At 52.3% G+C, this 18,806-nt stretch overlaps 1 protein-coding gene across 6 annotated transcripts in view; it reads right to left on the bottom strand.

Moving 5' to 3' along the window:
• Nucleotides 1-18,806, bottom strand: part of DNMT3A (DNA methyltransferase 3 alpha) — a 100,694-nt gene that overhangs the window by 27,944 nt on the left and 53,944 nt on the right. For 4 of the 6 annotated variants that reach the window (XR_010835618.1, XM_067007975.1, XM_059079178.2 and 1 more), the window contains 3 exons: nucleotides 16,610-16,880; nucleotides 10,580-10,623; nucleotides 9,992-10,138 (listed from right to left, as the gene is read on the bottom strand). Coding sequence is in view for 5 of the 6 variants with exons in the window: in XM_067007975.1 (XP_066864076.1) it covers nucleotides 9,992-10,138; nucleotides 10,580-10,623; nucleotides 16,610-16,880 (462 nt within the window). In the remaining variant the exon portion in view is untranslated. The remainder of the gene's footprint in view (nucleotides 1-9,991; nucleotides 10,139-10,579; nucleotides 10,624-16,609; nucleotides 16,881-18,806) is intronic. The other 2 variants (XM_067007978.1, XM_067007977.1) reach the window with 1 other exon arrangement.

Genomic DNA, 18,806 nt, shown 5'->3' with positions numbered 1-18,806 from the left:
AGAGCCCACACGCCCTGGAGCCCAAGCGCCACAACTAGAGAGAAGCCTGCACGCCTCAATGAAAGATCCCGAATGCCTCAGCGAAGATCCCGCGTGCCGCAACTAAGACCCGATGCAGCCAAAAATAAATAAAATAATGAACAGATGATTGTGTGACTAATGAAAACTAGCGGTCAGGGGCAGACCTAGGAACATGGTGACCAAAGTCAGAACAAGGATGTGAGTTCCTGAGCTAAGGAAATGCCCCAGGAAGATGTGCCTGTCAGATGGGGTACGTTTGCAACATCAGCTTTTTAGTGATGGATTCAAGCCCCTCCCTCACCCAGGCCCAGTTACGATGAGCTTCATGTCCCACCTTTCTGATCCTGGCAGAAAACACAGAGGAAGAAAAGGGGACCATCGTGAAGAGGGAAAAAAAGCTAGATTCTAGCACAAAATGTGAATTTTATGAAAGTTTTTTTCTAAGCATCTTTATCAAGATGCTTTATGTATGTGCCTCTTGAAGAGGCATATATGTGAAGTCTGAGAATTCACTCAAATATTTAATTTAGGATGTACGTACAAGGTCGTATAAGAGACAAAGGGAGCTACAGGTCATGACTCCAGTCCTCCTCTCCCTAAGTTATGCAATTTCAGGATCTCGGGGGTCGGCTAGTCTACTTGTGTCACACTGCAAACGAGGAAACTAAAGCGCAGAGAAGAGAATGACCTTCTCAAATTGATCGGGGGTACAGGCTGAGCCCAGAAACCAGACCTCCTGAATCTCATTCCATTCATTTAATCCAGTTTCACAACATCAAACATAAGATCATGAAAAAACAGCAATTCAAGGGCAAGGGCTCAGGACCAAATGAGTGGAGCAGGAAGTGCGGGAGGGATCCCCAGGGTGAAAAGGACCCAAACCTGGCAAGACCCAGCAGCCTGAACATCGGCCAGCCGGGCGGGGTGAGGGCAGAGGTGGGGCGAGGCAGCATTAGGCAGGAGGGCTGGGCCAGCGTGCTCCCTCCCACCCCATTCTGTTGTTTCAGGGGAAGCCAAGACTGAAAATCAGGAAGACCCGGTTCTAGTGGAGTCATCTGGGTACGAAACGGAAGCAGCATGCAATCTGGAGTCTGGTTTAGCCCATGGGCCTCTCCACAGGGAGACCCACGTGGCTCTCAACCTCCTCACCTAGGGGAATCTTAGCTTCCTAATCGTAAAATGGGGATAAAAATGAGTTCTTATAGTAATTGCAGAGAATATACCTGTCAAATGAAAACAATAATACAATTTAGTAACAAGTTTGATGTCCTTTATTCAAGGCAGAACAGTCCCTGGACTGGGGGAGTACAGCGCCTCAGAGCAGGGAGCGCTCTTTCCCAGGGATGCTGGGTGAGAGCGAGGTTCACCTACTGTTAGAAGAGGCACTGTGCAACAGGGCGTGATAGGCTAGGAGAGATGGAATTTCCTTAAAAGGCAGCCGGTCCTGTTTCCTAGGGGAAGGTGAGCTCCCTAAACTGAGTTGGAGGATTGTGATTGGAGGATGTGAAGATTCCTTGGCAAGAGTTTCCTGTAACTGCGCTAACTTAGGTTTATTTATTATATTATATTATATTATATTATATTATATTATATTATATTATATTATATTATATTCTTTAAACTTTGTTGGCTGCGCCGCGAGGCATGCTAGGATCTTAGCTCCCCAACCCCAGATTGAACCCCTGCCCCCTGCAGTGGAAGCACGGAGTCCTAACCACTGGACCACCAGGGAATTCCCACGCACTGACCTAGGTTTAGATTTGTGAACTGGGCTGGGCCACAGGGGTGGCCTCCATTTTGTGAATCCTGATATACAAATTAACTTTATCATCTCTTAGGACTGTGGCAAAAGTTAATGCTTTCGGCACAGTCCCTGGCATGAAGTAGGTGCTCACAGAGCTACCCCTTTGGCCTAGTTCAGGCCTGGCCATGGCCGCTGCTGGACCAGACTCAAATTACGACCATCCTCCCCACTACTGTTTCTCACCACTAAAAAGGGAGAGTTGTTCTAAGAGCTCTTCTCTCTGTGCCCCCCAGATGGAATGAACACGCCAGAGTGCAAACAGCCGGTCCATTTGCGAGACAATGGGGCGCCTCTATGATGACAGTTTCACAGCCTGCCCTAAAGGCCAGCCCTGGAACTCACTACTGATTACGAGCGGTCACAGGAGTCCCTTTAAAATGTGTTCAGCCTTTTGGTAAAGTATACTCGTCATGCTGCTCCAAATGGCATCGTCTCCTTCAAGGGTGATGTTATTTTTGAGGCCATCCCGCAAGGGTTCAGGTTTTCATTAGTTTATATATAGTGAATAAGCAAGGACCGTCTGCCAGTCGGAATCCCCTAGAACTGCTACGCACATACATTGCTAATAATTTAGTTTTAGCCCTTAATGGTCTACCTTGTGTTGCCATTTCTCACATCTCCTGTACTAAAGCCCAGGAGATCACACTTAATTCATCTCCTTATTCCCAAAGCCCCCAGCACAATGCCCCCCCCTACGTAGTAGGTGCTTAGCGGTTGCTTATTAAGTGGAATATAGCCCAGCAGGAGATGACATTCACAGGCTGGACATTCACAGGCTGTTCTTCCCAGGGCCGACAGGAAGCACAGTCTGTTGAGACTGCAGGGTTATAAAGCAAGAGGAAGCAACATTTGCTCAGCTCACAGAAGCAGCAGCACAAATGGCCAATAAACATATGAAAAGATGTCCGACCTCACTTATTATCTGGGAAATGCCAATTAAAATCATAACAAGATACCGTTTTTCCCACCCGTTAGATTAGCAAAATATTGATGTTGGCAAAGGTGGAAATCTTCTCATACCTTGTTTACGGGAGCATAAATTGGCACTGCCCTTTTTGGAGGACAGTTTGGCAGACTGGATCAAATGCAAAATATACATTCCTTTCAACCCAGCATTTCTCTTTCTAGGTATCTATCCTAGAGAAACAGACGCACAAAGAGGCATGACCCAGGATGTTTACTGCTGCGGTGCTTATGCAGGAAAATATTGTAAACCACACAAGTGTCCACCAGTAAGAGAATGGTTAAATAAAATCGTGGCAATCCATATGGTGGAATAGAACAGTAAGTACGTGGCTTGATTGCCCAGACTTTATTCTAAGCGAAAAACCAAGCTGTAAAACGAAACTACGGTGTGGTTCTATATATATTAAAAAAAGGAAAAGAAAAAAAAAGCAACTGTGAAGCAAAATTATATATTTACACACACACACACATAGATAGATAGAGAAAATCATGTCATATATACACCAAACTGATAGTATTAGGTACCTCTCTGATGGGGGAATTAAAATCATTGGGGAGGGATGAGTTGTTTTTTTCTTTCTTTTTTTTTTAACAGGAATGTATTTGTGTAATACTTATGTAAAATCAGTTTTTAAAAATTATTCATTTCCGGGAATTCCCTGGCGGTCCAGTGGTTAGGACTCCATGCTTTCACTGCCAAGGGTGTGGGTTCAATCCCTGGTCAGGGAATTAAGGTCCCACAAGCTGCGCTGCATAGCCCCAAAAAACAAAAACAAAACAAAACAAAAACATTATCCGTGTCCTGTGATACGCTAGCCCTGTGCTGTAAGTGTTACGTGGTATACCTTATTAACCCACACAACTCTGAGATTCAAATTATTCATTCATTCATTCAGCCAACCTTTACCTAGTACCTCCTGGGGGCAGAGGTGCCAAGAGGGCCTGCTTTGAAACCAAGCTCAGGTTGGGCAGAAGCAGAAAACAAACTGGTGAGTGCTACTCCCGTGACGATGAGACATGCCCAGGAGAGCAGAGTAGAGCCAAGGCTAGAAACAGCACAGGGACCTCAGCTGTGCTCAGTAAGTGATGCTAAAGGTCCCACATCCAGTAAGTAGCCGAGTCAGCATCTGGACTCACCTCCAGGAAAGAGAAGGCTGGGAGGGCAGCCTGTGAGGAGGGGAGGGGGGGTCTGAGGGCAGGAGGGAGAGGGGAGGGGAGAAGAGACTGGGATATTTGGACCACAGATTATCTGTTATCAGTATTTAATATATATTAAGCATCTAATAAGTCTAAGGATGCAGAAGTCCTTCCTTTCGGGTTGGGAGCCAGGAAAGAAACCAGATCCTAGATCAGCAGGACATGGTACCCTGGCTCTAAGTAATTTAGAATCAGTTGGGGTGAAGAGATGAATGAGAGTCATAACATCACCTGGCCATAACTGTGTCCTAAAACCCTAAGCAGTGATACACACTGGGAGTCTGCAGGCTCTCTGGCTCAATGACTGTTCCAGTTGCTTGGCCAGGCCTCTGCCTCTCAGTAATGAGGGTTAATGAAGTAACACCTGTAAGAAGCCCTTCCTAAGCCTAAAGTGCTCCCTCAGGGTCATTCTGTTCTGAAAATAGTCAGAAGGAGGAGCCTGGAACTGCCCTCCTTTGGGTGGAGGGATGCCTTGCCTCTGCCCTCCCAGCTTCCCAGGCCTGGGCCAGCTCTGCCAGGCCAAGGAAGGTTCTCCTCGGCTCAAGCACAGCAGAGGCCCAGTGGGAACAGCAGGAGCACAGGGTGGCGAAGACTCGGGCACTGCCTTACCCGTGGGAGCCCACCCACAGTCCCCCAGCCCCATGCTGTTCTCCAGGTACACTTGTCAGCACCCCTGCAAACCAATGGCTTGGGCCTGAGCTCCCTGAGAAGAGGTCTCGTATTCACCCACCTCCCAACTGCTTAGTCAACCAACAGGTATTCATTGAGCCTGTTCTCCCTGCCCAAAATCAGGTTGGGCATGATTGGTGAAGACATAACACGTAAGAAAGAGTTAGTGAAAAATACTCTATGAAGTATAATTGACTGCTAAACCCAACAATATTAACAGTAAGGACTACAGGGGTGCAGAGGAGGGAAGAGGTCAGTGTGGACTGGAGAAACCCTAGAGAGCTTCCTGGAGGAGGTAGCAACCCTAGGACTCAACCCTGAAGAATGGATAGGGGAAAGCACAGCAGGAAGAACGGCAGGGAGGAAGGACGTATAAAGGGGAGACTGGTCCCTCACAGGGGACATTCCTATTACAGAATGGTAGTGAAGTGGGGTGGAGCCATCGTGGAGGTCACAGTGAGGGTTGAAGCCTTGAGAAACAACCAGAGGATTTCCGACATGATGGGGAGACAGTGGAGAGCCATTGCTGGTTTTGTAGCGGGACCTGGTCATGACTAAAGCAGAGATTAATCCTTAAAAGGACTGGTAAAGAGATGCAGAGAATGGAGATGGGATAGACACCAGCATCCCATTTCCAGCAGGAATCCCCAGTTCAGCCTCAGGGAAGGAGGAAATGCCCCATTTTCCTCATCCAATGATTTAAAATTTCATTCATCTGTGATACTCTAAGTCTTCTTAATTTTTTTTTTTTAAAGGCCTGGGGAGGCAGATAATCTCAGATGGACAGCCCAGGAAAGAGCAGACCTCACTCAGTAACTGTGGACTGACTGACAAGGGTGGTCCCGGGAAAAGGAAACGAAGCCGAGGGGGATGTTTTGAGGGAAGAAGGCCCTACAGGTGGGGCATGTGGGCCAGGTGCAAATTGGGATCAGGTGAAGCACCGCAGCAGGGCACACAGGCCCTCGGGCCCCGCCCAGCTTCCCAGACACACTCCTGCTGCTCTGAGCCCTGCACCTGCACCCTGTGCTCCATCACCCACCACCATGAACTTCCATTCCTGAAAAGGCCACACTGTCTTGTGCCTCTGAACCTTGGCACATGCTGTATGTCTCTTTCTGCAGTGCCTTTCCTCCCGCTTCCCTAAATTCAAGTTCATCCTTTAAAAGCCAAAAGCCAACTCTTGCTGATTGGAGGATGACCCCAGGCAGAATTCGTCTAAGTCCCTTGGTGATGCTCTCCCTGAGGTGCCCGATCCCTCGCCCTATCAGAGGATAACCAGGAATCCCCTAGGCTTCTGGTAGCTCCAGTATCTTACTGGGCACTCAGACAGGGAGGGTTCTGACTGTCAGCTCGATGATGGTGTCCTGCGTCACATTCTGAGGTTTGGAAATGCTGGTGGGACCTCCCAGTGGCATTGTCTGGGAAACAGCTTGTATTCTTTGTATTCGGCAGTAGGGAATGTGTCTTTTTTGGGAGTAGGATCTATGAGAGCACACAAGTGGTAAGGGGATCAAGACTTGCCGAGGGGACCTCCCTGGCGGCGCAGTAGTTAACAGTCCGCCTGCCACTGCAGGGGACACGGGTTCGATCCCTGGTCCAGGAAGATCCTACATGCCATGAAGCAACCAAGCCCCTGCACCACAACTACTGAGCCTGCGCTCTAGAGCCCTGGAGCCACAACTACTGAAGCCTGCACGCCTAGAGCCCGTGCTCTGCAACAAGAGAAGCCACCGCAATGAGAAGCCCCCGCACACCACAAGGAAGAGTAGCCCCTGCTCGCCGCAACTAGAGAAAGTCCACACGCAGCAACGAAGGCCCAACACAACCAAAAAAAAAAAAAAAAAAAAAGAAATTCTTTAAAGACTGGCCGAGGGTGGGAGCAGACATCTGGGGGTGCCACAGTCAAGGGACAGAGGAGGATGCTAAGAAGATGCCGTTGGAGGAGATGGGGAAGAATCTTGGGGACGAGGTCAGAAAGGCCTAGTGAGGAAGTTTCAGAAGGGCCAAGTGCCAGAGAACTAAGAGGAAACTGCAAAAGGAGGACGGATTTCTTTCCCCTTGGTAAGCCACTTAGAAAACGGGCCTCATGAAGACAGTTACTGCTCTTTAGCCTGAGGTGTTTCCCCATGGTTCTTTTTGGCCGCAAGGCATGTGGGATCTTAGTTCCCTGGCCAGGGATCAAACCCGAGCCCCCTGCAGTGGAAGCACAGAGTCTTAACCGCTGGACCGCCGGGGAAGCCCTCCCCAACGCTCTCGTTACCTGCAGCTAGCCCTTCCCTAGCGCCCTGGCAGAGCCCAAGAGGGGCAAGTGTGGTCTCTGGGGACGGCCCCCACGTGGCAAAAGGAGCCTGAACTCGAATCCCATTCCAGCCCCTTCCCTGTGCCCTGAGTGAGCTTGTGGCCGGCTCATAACTCTGCAGCCCCAGCCCCTAGTCTGAAATAAGGGGCTCAAGGGTTCTAGGGCTTGTTCCGGAAGTCGTGGAAATCTTGAGTTGTTATCATATGAACAAGGAACAACGTTACTAGCAGAAAATATATTCTGGGTGCAGGTCTCCACATCTCAAGTCACGCATCCTTAAAATATTGTAAATTAAATCAACTTTAAAGTTTTTCTGTTCGCGCTCATTGGTGACCTTTATTGGTTGGGGGAAGCAGATGCCAAAGGTTTCTTTCTTCTAGAAAAGCTTTTAATGGTTGTTGCACTTTGGTGATAGGTACATGGGGGTACATTATACTAGTCTCTCTATTTCTGTCCATGTCAGAACAGGTTCATAAAAAAAAAAAAAAAGTCTTTTTAAATTTTAGTGGAAATTTTAAAATTGAGAAAATGTATCTATTATCTTACTTTTCCCTGTGAGTTGAGAAAAGACTGCCTTTTTTACTGCAACTGAGAGCAGGCCTCCATACTGCTTCTTCAAGGGAGCACAGTTTGAGGATCACCAAATTTCTAGAAGCTTTTCAAGCATAAAAGTCTTTATATCTAGGGACTTCCCTGGTGGTCCAGTGGTGAACACGCAGCGCTCCCAACGCAGGGGGCCAGGGCTCCATGCCCGGTTAGGGAACTAGAGCCCACATGCAGCAACTAAAAGATCCCGCACACAGCGGAGATCCCAGAGAAAATAAATATCAGAGAAAAAAAAAAAGAAGTCTTTATATCTAGCCTCTGGCCCTAGGGCTAAGGGAGAGCAGAAATACAGGCCACTCATAGCAAGGGGTTAAAAAGCAAAGCCCCTCCCACAGGCCACAGGGGAATAGACCCAGGTCCCGAATGAATTTCCATCCCAAAGACCACACTTAATGCTCAGAGTCAAGCCTCTCTTCTCCCAGACCTTGGACAGGCTGTCCCTTTTCCAGGCTCCTCCAGGAGAGAAATTTCTGCCTTCCTGGATCCCAAAAGAACTGGAAACAATCAAGTAGCCACCCCCCCCACCCCACCCCCACCTTGTACTGAACTTTCTCCAGAGCAAGTTCTCACACAATGCAAACGGGATAACACCATCCTTTGCAGGCCTGGGGTAAAGACAAGTGAGAGTGAAGGTGAAAGGCCCCACACGGTGGCAGTTCGCGTTTCCCTTCTCTTCCTGGTGCAGGTAGGTCAACGGGCTTCTCTCTACTAACCAGACATACAGGAGAGCAGCCCCACAATGGTGCTTCGTAAACTGGTTTCGCCCCTTGGTCTCCACAGCATCACCTCCTCTTGCTACTGAAGCCCTCCCTGGGCTGGCTTTCTCCCTCCCAATCCGCACAGAAGCCTCTCTAAGAAAAGTCACCAGCTACCTCCAGATGGGCAGGTGCAAACAGCCTGTCTCAACTCAGCCTCCGGAGGGCTGGGCAGCCACTGCCTCTGGAAAACCTTCTCCTTTCTGAGACGCAGCTCTTCCTCCGTCCTCTTCCTCCCAGGCCCCTTCTCAGCCCTGCTGCTGCCATATTCCCCCTCTCTACGTGGCTGTAAGTGTTGGGTTTCTGTGGACAGAATCCAGGGACACTGTCTCTGCTTTCTTCTCCTGTTTCCTACATGAGCTCATCAGTGTTCGTGGACTTAAATGCCAGGTTCTGCTCCTGATGCCTTCTCATCTTTGATCTGCAGCCTGGACCTCCTTACGCTCCAGGCTCCAGGCTCCTCAGCATCTCAGGATAAACCCTTGATTCTCTCTCGTCCCAAACTCGTTCCTCCCCTAGTCTTCCCCACCTAAGGAAGGAGCACACCCATCACCCAGGTGTTCAGGCCAAATCCCTGGGAGTCATGCTTCCATTCCCTCCCCTCCCCCACCCCGCCCATCCATCAGCAAGCCCTGCTGTTTCCATCTCTAAATCTCTGGATCTGTCCCTATCTGTCTCCAATGCTGCTTCTTTAATCCACATCAAATCACTCCCCTGCATAGAAACCTTCAATGGCTTCCCAGGACACAGCGTTAAACCAGCTTTCAGGGCAGCTTCCCTGGTGGCGCAGTGGTTAAGAATCCGCCTGTCAATGCAGGGGACACGGGTTCGAGCCCTGGTCCGGGAAGATCCCACATGCCGCGGAGCGGCTAGGCCCGCACGCCACAACTACTGAGCCTGCGTGCTCCGCAACAAGAGAAGCTACCACAATGAGAAGGAGCCCGCACACCACAGCAAAGAGTAGCCCCTGCTCGCCGCAACTAGAGAAAGCCTATGCAGCAACGAAGACCCAACTCAGCCAAAAATAAATAAATTTATTAACCCCCAAAACGAAAAAAAAACCCCAGCTTTTGGCCGGGACCTCAAAGCCCTGTATGATTGGACCCTGCTTACCTCCCAGCTTCATCTGGCCCCACTCTCTCCCCTGCTCAGTTCACTCTGGGAGTATTGGTCTTTCACGTAGCCAAACAAGGCAGGGCCTCGCTTGTGCTGTTTCCTCTGCCTAGAATGTTCTCCCCCACCCCACAACTCACAGAGCCAGCTCTTCTGTTCCTTTAGGCCTGAACTTAAATGCCACCTCCTCCAAGAAGCCTCTCCTGACCACCTCACCTAAAGCAGGCCTCCGCTAACCTCCTGTTTCAACCCCTTGTTTACTCGTTTCCTGTCCATCTCCCCCATCAGAATGTCAGCTCCATGAGGGCAGGAGTTCGACACGCGCAAAGCCTAAGAGACTGCCTGGTTACACAGTAAATGTCCAATAACATTTGTTAAAAGAACAAAGACCCAGCCACTGCCTAGGGATCCAGCAGTGCCCTGTGAGTGCAAGAGGTTAACCTGAAGGGGAAACTGAGGCTCAGCCAGGGCCTGACAACAGCTGCAGACAGTGGCTGAAGCTAACTTCCAGTTTCCCAGTTCCGTGGGACAGGCTGGGGCCCAGGCCAGAAGGCACCTCACCTCCCTTTTCCAGCGTGCCAGCCACTCGTCCCGCTTGCGCTTGCTGATGTAGTAGGGGTCCCCCGCCTGGAAGGTGAGCCGCGGCATGGGCCGCTGGCGGAGGCTGGACTCCCAGCCCAGGCCACCCCGCAGCCGGCCCCGGGAGCCCTAGGACAGAGACGACAGAGACAGACCGGCATTAAGGTGAGCACGGACAGCCCCGCTGCAGGGTTTTTTCCTCCTGGAGGGGAAACCAAGGAGGCACTCACCTCGAGCAGAACACAGAGCTCTGACTCCTGGCCAGAGGTGCCAGCCCTGCGAGTGCGGGCCGAGCCCCTGTCTGGGCTGGAGAGGTGAGGGATGTGGGGCAGGGCATAAACTGGGAGGGGAGGTACTTGATCTTGAAGGGGGACCAGCTGGCTGCCTCGCTGGGGGCCTTCCAACCTCCACACCCACTTCCTCTGTTCCTCACAGAGGGACATGTAAAGAAGGGGCCAGGGGCCACCTTGGGCCCCCTCACACACACTCGCCACAGTCGGTCAGAGCGGTGGCTTTCTTCTCCTAGAATCAGGATCCACAGAGCCCCTGGGGGTTGAGGAAAACACTTGCCTCCATTTTCATGGATTCGATGTTGGTCTCCTTCTGTTCTTTGCCTGTGGAGAGGGAAGAACAAAGGGACTGTCGGCGGAGTTACAGGAGTGGCTCGGAGGCCTCACCTTGTGCCTGGGGTCCCTGCCACGGGCATAGGGCTTCTCCATCCAAACCTGATGGCCTACTGTGCGCCGGGCGGCATGCTGGCCCCAGGACTCAGAGCACAGCCAGGGCAGAAAAAGGACTGGGGCAGGGTTGGAGGCCCAAATCCGAAGGAACAACAGAAAAGCCAGCACTGTGGTTTCTGGCCCATCGAGTGCCTCAGGCACACAGAAGGGGTCTGGAAATAGCCCCCTTGGCTGCTCCCAGTTGCGACAGAGCTCCCTTCCCAGAGGAGGGGCCGGACTGCACAGCCCTCCCTGGCCCTGGAAGGGAGCATTGACTTGTATGTGTGGGGTGCAGCAAAGATGCTCTAGGGGGAGGGGGAGGGCACAGGGAGACTGCAGCAAGACTCTGCTGAAACAACTTCGTCTCTTGGAGACTCAGTTTCCTCATCTGGAAAATAAAGATGCCGGAAATGGTTTCTAAGGTGCTCCTGACGCTCTCAATATTGCGTTTCTGTCATGAATATCTGCTTCGGTACCCTACTGTCCACCCATTCTTAGGTGTCTTGAGTTCAGCCTTTATTCTAGAAGCCTTGGGTTCCAACTGCCTCCATGTGACCTCTGTAACCTCTCCAGGCCTTTTCCTCACCGAATCAAGGTACATAACCCTTCTAGTGCTTCCGGAAGGCAGCATTTCCCTGCTCCTCTTCCCCGCAGTCCCTCAATGGGCCCTGATTCCAGTTCCTGGAAGGGAAGGCTCCCCTGGGGGCCGAAGCCCAGCAGTACCGTCTTTAAGGGTCCGGGGCGGGGGGCACAGAATGTCCCTGCGCTCCTACCCTGGTCCTCCCCTGCTCAGGGCCCTCACCTCTCAAACGCCCTTCAGGGGCCCGTCACATGCCCGAGTCTGCAGTCCTGGCCTGGCTGTTGGCTGGGCTAACTATGCCTTTGAGCTTCCTGCTGGAGGATGGGGCTGGGCTGGGGGGTGAGGAGAGTGGGAGGTGAGCTTCCTCTCACCTGGGCCCCAGAACTCCTTTGTCTGAAGCCAAGAGTACTGAGCTTGGGCCCAAAGCAGGAAGGTCACTAAGGCTGGCTCATGGTCGCTTGGGGGGGTGGGGTGGGGGCGGGGAGGGGGGTGTGAAGGGGAGACAAAGAGCCCAAAACGGAAAAAACAGCCCCTCCTGCATCTCCTGGCTCTGAGGCGGAAACCAGCTACAGCACTGAAGGTCTCTGAATCCTCAGTCCCTGAAGAGGATGTTTCTTTCCCCCTCTCTCACCGGGGAAGACCGGGGGCTCTGCTCTGGGCTTTGGTGACCCGGAGCCCGGGGACGGGGAGGGCAGGGCCAGCACCTGCGGCCGAGTGGGAGGTGTGGACCCCGCGGTGCCCCCAGGGGTGGGGGGAAGTGGGGGGCACGTGTACTCGCCAAGGCTGTGTACACAGCAGGCCTTTATGTCTCACCGGACTTTCTCTGTCTCCTCCTCGAGCTTCCTTTAGGCCCTCTCGTCTCACCACAGCCAGCTCCCCAACTTTTCCTCGGGCGCCCTGGAGCCGGGCTTCCCCTCTTGCCCGCTCCGGGCCTCCCTCCTTCCCGGGGGTTCCCCCCCTCCTCTCAGACCCTCCGCGTTCCGCCCTAGTGAGGCTTTGGGCTGCCAGGAGGGGGCGCCCACCCTTGGATCAGGAGGCAACCTGGCGGCCCCTGGGACCTTCCTTGGGGGACCCTCTGTGGCATGTGGTTTATGGGGAATCATCTATTCATTAGAATGAAAGAAAGTCGGGGCTGAAGGAACTGTAGAGATGATGGGGGTACTTGTCCAGCCCTTCGATGGGGAAACTGAGGCCCCAGGAGCGGAGAGACGTACTGCCAGAGCTGAGATCATACTTCAGAGCTCCCGACTCCCAAGCCGGCTAGCTTATTTTACACGGCACCACCTTGATGCTTCCCCCTTCCTCATTCCCCAGCCCACATGCTCCCCGAAACAGAATTTTTCCTCATGAGGTTTCCAACTGGCTTCTTTCTGGAATTTTCTCCCTGACATACTCTGCGCATGCCCACTTGAGTGATCTATCTCTCTCTGTCTCTGTCTCTCTCTCCCTCTCTCTGTTTCTCTCTCTCTCTCTCTCTCTCTCTCTCTCTCTCTCTCTCTCTCTCACACACACACACACACACACACACACACACACACACACTTTCCAGCCCGTCCCAGCAAAACAACCAACTGGGCGGCCTTAGAATGTAGCACTTGTCCTGAGTCAAGGGGGGGTCAGCTGCTCTCTCGACACTCCCTCTGCAGCCCATCTGCTCCTGGCCCAGGTCCAGGGTCACAGGCTGGGCCAGGTGGCTGTGTGCCTTCCAGGGTGGCCCTGGCAGGCTTGGACATGACCCTGGGGCATCTCATATCCTGGGGGCAGGGGAGGCCAGGGTGCTTCTGACACTTACCTGTTGGTCTGAGGCTACACTCTGCCAGGGGCCACCCCCAAATTCCCTTTAAAGTGAACCCAAATCTCAATGACAGGGCTGAGGCCAGGCTGGCCTCAGAGGGCAGTCACTAGCCCAATACTGCGTGTTCAATCTAAGCAGAGAGGAGCTCTGTGCTGACCCTACTCTGGTCCTTTACTAGTTGTATAATCTCGGGTAAGTTACTTAACCTGTCTGAACCCTCAGTCTCCCCACCTGCAAAACGGGGGATAAAAAAGTCTTCCTCAGATGCTAGCAAGGATTGAATAAGAGAATTACATAAAGAGCAGGGCCTCTCAAAGTTTAATATGCTTTGAAATCATGAGGATCTCTTTCAAATGTAGATTCTGATTCAGTAGGTCTAGGGTGGGGCCTGAGATTCTACATTTCCAACATCCCAGGTCATGCCAGGAGACGCTGCTGGTCCATGGACCACTTTGAGTAGTAAGGACATAGAACACTCAACACATAGTTAATACTCAGAAAAAATAAAATAAATAAGATAAAATAAAATAAAATAAAAAAGAAAGCCACATTACCATCGTTACTACTATCATCATGACGGCCTCAGTGCTAAGAGTGCAGGAGCAGTTCCAGGGCTACCACCTGCCTGTCCAGGTGGCTCTTGTCCTTATAACTCATCATCTCCCCTGCTCTTCCTTTCTCCTGGTTGTACTATCAAGATCTGGGGCTCCTGGGAGGGTGCCCAGGCCAAGACTGCCTTAAAGCCCTCCATTTTTCCTGCGTAGGAACTAATGAAAGTGGTTCCGGGACAGACGGATGGGGCCCCTGAAAAGAGACCTGCAATGAGGGGAACCGAAAGGAGACCATGGCCAATTCACTTCCACCCTGAGGCCTCAGTCTCCTTCCTCCTTGGAACCAAGCAGCTGCATATGTGTTCTATGTGGCTGACCGCTGGACCAGTGGCCGAGCCTCCAGTAGGCCACTGCCCACCCCTCTAGGTAACAGCTCACCAGTCTCAGCATCCAGGCAAGTCACAGTGACCTTTAGGGATCCCAGCTCTGACCCCTGCCAGCATCGCCACTACCTGAATAGCTGGGGCCACACAGGAGCGCTCCAAGGCCACATCTTGAAGATCAAGGACACGTGGGATGTTTTTGCCCAGTGCACTTTGCACTAAGATTCTGAGAAGGATCCGCTCAATATGTGAAAGTCCCAAACCCAGGAGTAACCCTTGAACCACCTCTCCCCTTCCCCCCTGTGTCCCTGGCACTCATCCACAGCTCCCCAGATCCACCCTCCTCCCCTGGGCGCCTGCGGCAGCCTCCTAATCCCTCGTCCTGCTTCCCGGTCCCTCTGTTCCATTCCGGGATCCAGATGGCAAAGGGATCTTTTCAAAATGCAAAGCAGATCATGTCAACCCCTGAGAGGGCAGCCTTGAAGCTGCGCTGGTCCTGTCTGCTGTCTCAACACCCTTCTCCCTTCCTCCCCCGATTCCAGACTTGTAGGTTTCTGTCAGGTCCCTGGACACCATGCTCCCTCCCACTTGTTCTCACCCCCTCCCGGCCCTTTGCCTCCCCTGGTGAACCCCAGCTCATCCTTCAGCTTAGGTGTAACAGCCCAGGCTGGCTGGCATTCCTCTGTTACAGCTCCTCAGAGAACCATGTTTATTTTCCCTTAGAGAACTTATCTCTGTGTATAATCACACACTTGTAAGTGTGCATTTCTCATTAACATCTATCTCTCCAGTGGACTGTGAGGTCCTCCAGGACAAGAACCAGGTTTTTGTTCGTGATGGTTTCCCCAGATCCCGGCACACACCAAATGGGTGTTTAATAAGCCCCTGTTCACTGACCGAAGGAGGTGCTCCAGAGAACGAACAGAGCCGGGGAAATCCCAAACCGAAAGCAAACTCTCACGGGTTAAAAGCAGCCTTGGAGTGCTGGTTCCATCCCACCAGGCAGCAAGGGCTGCCCTGGCCCTGGGTGGCAGCTGGGTGCAAGCCATGGTGGGGTCCCAGGAGCTGCCTATTTGGTGGGCAGGGCCGATGGGTTCCCCGGTCCTGCTCTTGCACATCTGGCTGTTGTAAGGGGAGGATGGCGTTTTCTCCCTCTCCTCCAGTTTCACTCCACTCTGGCCCCTTGGCCACGCCCACCATGAGTCAGGACACACCCCCGGGGGTGCAGAGTTCAGGACCATCCCCCACTCCAAGCCCCACTCCAGAACAGCAGGGGATCTGGGAAGGGCAAACCGACGCTGAAGCTAGAGACCAAGATGGAACGAATTCTGGATCTGCCACTAACAGGCTTGGGGTCCCTGACCAAGTCACTTCATCTCGCTAAGGCTCCATTTTTTTCCACCTTAAGATGGGGATAATAATCCCTCTTGAAGAAGATTGTTTGGAAGAGTAAATAAAACAACAAATGCAAAGTGAGTACCTCAGAAAGCGCTTTGCACATGGTGGGAGCATCGTAAACATTAGTTGAATAATAGACGAATGAAAGATATTTTAAAATAAATTTGGGAATCTCTTTTCCGGAAATGCTCTCTACCTTGCACGAATATTAGGTTTGAATGCATGCAAAATGAAGTTATGCCAATTAATCGATCGATTCACTCCATCACGTACACTTAGGAAGGAAGGCTTTTTGAAATGAAAATGCACATATGCAAAACAACCTGGCAGGGCCCTGGGAGGATCAAATGTGATAATGTATGAGAAAGTGCTTCGTAAACTGTGAAGCCCTGTACAAATGCTAGTTGTCCTCATTACTAACATGTTTACAGCTCTGTTGGCCCCGAAATCGCTGGCTTAACCTTAAAGAGAAAAGTGGGCAACTTTCCAGGACTCCAGGGCTAGGCCACAAAGTCCTCAGAGGAAGAGGCCTGGGCTGGGCAGCGCACACCCAACTCCCCCCCCCCCACGACCCCGCTCTTCCCCTCCCCCAATCTGTCACCACCAAACTTCAGTCCAGTCCACTCCACTCCGGTGGGCTCAGGACATCTGCACTGGCAATAGCTAACTGGGCTTTTAATAGCCACAAGGACGCCTGCTGCCCTTGAGCGCCCAGGCCAGGGGCTACCAACGTGTGGATCCCGAAGAGCTGCAGGTCTTGCGGACGGGTAAGCAGGCCAGGCAAAGGCTGGGGGAAAGCGAGGCATACAACCAGCCTATGGGGAGACAGCCATCACCCCAGTCCAGCAACCAATGGCATTCTGTAAACTCACTGTTGCCAGACCTAGCTTTTTCTTTTTTTCCATGAGAAGCCAAAACTCCAGATTTTTATGTGAAATTTCTTGATTCTTAAATACTGGCAACTCATTTTTTAAAATGTTTAAAATACTACGTGGGCCAAATAAAACATGTGTGCAGGCTGTATCCAGCCTGCAGGGCACAGCTTTGGCAAGCAGACCTTCCGCTACCGTGCCCAGCCCAGGCCTCCTGGGACCCACGAGTCCCCGAGGTTCTAACCCTCAGGGGGATCCCAGCCAGCCCGGCAGAGGCTGCCCTGCTTTCGCCCAGGACTTACCCTCTTCTGCAGGGGCTCCCCGGCCATCCTTGGGGGTGCAGCAGCCATTCTCCACGGCTCTGGAGGCTTCGGGCGGGGTCTCAGCTGCACCCTCTCCCTCTGCTGGGGCCCCGCCCTTCTGCCCCCCAGCGGGGCTCCCCTCCTCTGGCTGGGGCTCACTCCGCTTCTCCAAGTCCCCGTTGGGTAACAGCTCTGAGGGGCCTGAGTCTTGGGCCATGGACGGGGACTTGGAGGTCACGGCGGGGTCCCTCGGCGTGTCACTGCTTTCCACCTGGAAAGATAAACGTGAGGGGAGCATTAGACCAGTGGCTTTAGGCCCTTTTGCATCACTGACCCATCTGAGATTCCGGTGAAAATTATACACCCTCTGTCCAGAAAACTGTGTTCACATAAAAGTGTATGAAGTCAAATACACTCACAATTGTCCTCTCAGATTCAAGGGGTTCACAGGCCTGACCCCCCTGAAGTCAAGAGGTCTGTGGACTCCAGTTAAGAAAACGGGAGAAGAAACCAAGCAGGTTTAACAGCCTGGTCCCACCGCCAGCTGCGCCCCAGCCCAGGCCATCCCCACTCACTGAGGTGACAGAGGGGGCCCAAGTCTTCTCTGTGGCCTCTACTGAAAACAGATGCTCCTCACACTATCCCTACTTCAAACCAGGACCCCTCCTCAGAAGATTCTAGTAACCCCGGGCTGATCTGACTCCTGTGCCAAAGCCCCCCTGGCTGTCCTCTTGGTCTCTCGAGCTGCTGCCTGGCCAGGTGGAATGTGAGGGTGAAAGAGGGCCTCCCCTGGGCCCCAAAGCCTAGCACAGGTCTCTCCCTGAGCTTTGGGTGCTCAGACCCCAGGAGAGCCAAGGCCCCAGGCAGCAACCGCAGTCTCCGCAGCAACCCTCCCTAGCACGCAGCGCCACGTTCCCCTCCAAGAGGAAGTGTCTTGCTTTGTCCCCAAGAGTCGCAGAACTGAGCTTGCTGCAAGAATCACACGGACAGTTGTCATAACTGTCCTTCATAAGTGTCACTGCACGGTGGGCAAAAGCTCCTCGCCCGTTACCCCTCAGAGCCGCTCGGCCTCCCTGGGGAGACTCTCAGAGAATTTTGTGATTAGCTTGAGGCCACACACTTTGTGAGGACAGAGCGTGGCCAGCACTTGGTCCTTGGCCATCTGGGGGCAGGTAGGCCAGGACATATCAGAAGGAATGAAGGTGTCCTCTTGGGGCAGGAGAGACAAGAGTCCCCTATACTTGGCGCTCTGCCACATCCGCGGGCACCAGGCCACCCCCAGCGGCCCCGCCCATCGGCTCCCCTGCAGATCAGCCGTCTGGAGAAGGGCGGGCGCGGCACCAGCTCGGCAGACACCTCAGGAAGGTGCTGCTTGAGAGGGCGCCTCAGTTTCCCCACCTGTAAGGTGAGATGACTAGGCTAGACCATTGGAGGGTTTCCTTCTTTTCAAGTTTTTTTTCTGTTTATAAAAGTCAGACACATATATCATAAAATTTCAAACCACACAAAAATGAGTAGTATTAAAAGGTTAAAGCTCCTATTTCACTTCTGCACCTCCAAAATCACTCCCCACGGGTGAACCATTATTAACAGTTTGGGACTTCCCTGGTGGCGGAGTGGTTAAGAATCCGCCTGCCGATGCAGGGGACACGGGTTCGAGCCCTGGTCTGGGAAGATCCCACGTGCCGCGGAGCAACTAAGCCCGTGCGCCACAACTACCGAGCCTGCACTCTGGAGCCCGCGTGCCACAACTACTGAAGCCCGTGTGCCGCAACTACTGAAGCCTGTGCGCTCTAGAGCCCGTGCTCGGCAACAAGAGAAGCCACCGCAATGAGAAGGCCGCCCACCGCAACGAAGAGGAGCCCCCACTTGCTGCAACCAGAGAAAGCCCGCGTGCAGCAATGAAGACCCAATGCAGCCAAAAACTAAATAAATAAATTTAAGAAAAGATTTTTTTTCAATTGCTTGTTAACAGTTTTGGCGAGTAGCTTTTCTCGACTTTTTTTCTATGCATCTACAATCATGTGTAAGTTACATGTTTATACACATGTATTTATACACACATCCAGATCCAGGGTTTTTTTTTCCCCTAAGAAGGGATCATAAGACTTATCCTGCTCTGCAACTTGCTTTTTCACTTAGCAAGCACAGCGGGCATCTCTCCATACCCGTGCGTATGGATCGGGCTCATTCTGTC

The sequence above is a fragment of the Kogia breviceps genome, chromosome 11 (assembly GCF_026419965.1).
Source record: "Kogia breviceps isolate mKogBre1 chromosome 11, mKogBre1 haplotype 1, whole genome shotgun sequence".
Classification (NCBI taxonomy): Eukaryota; Metazoa; Chordata; class Mammalia; order Artiodactyla; family Physeteridae; genus Kogia; species Kogia breviceps.
The sequence above is the reverse complement of the archived record's forward strand: the minus strand, read 5'-3'. Positions and strand labels throughout refer to the sequence as shown.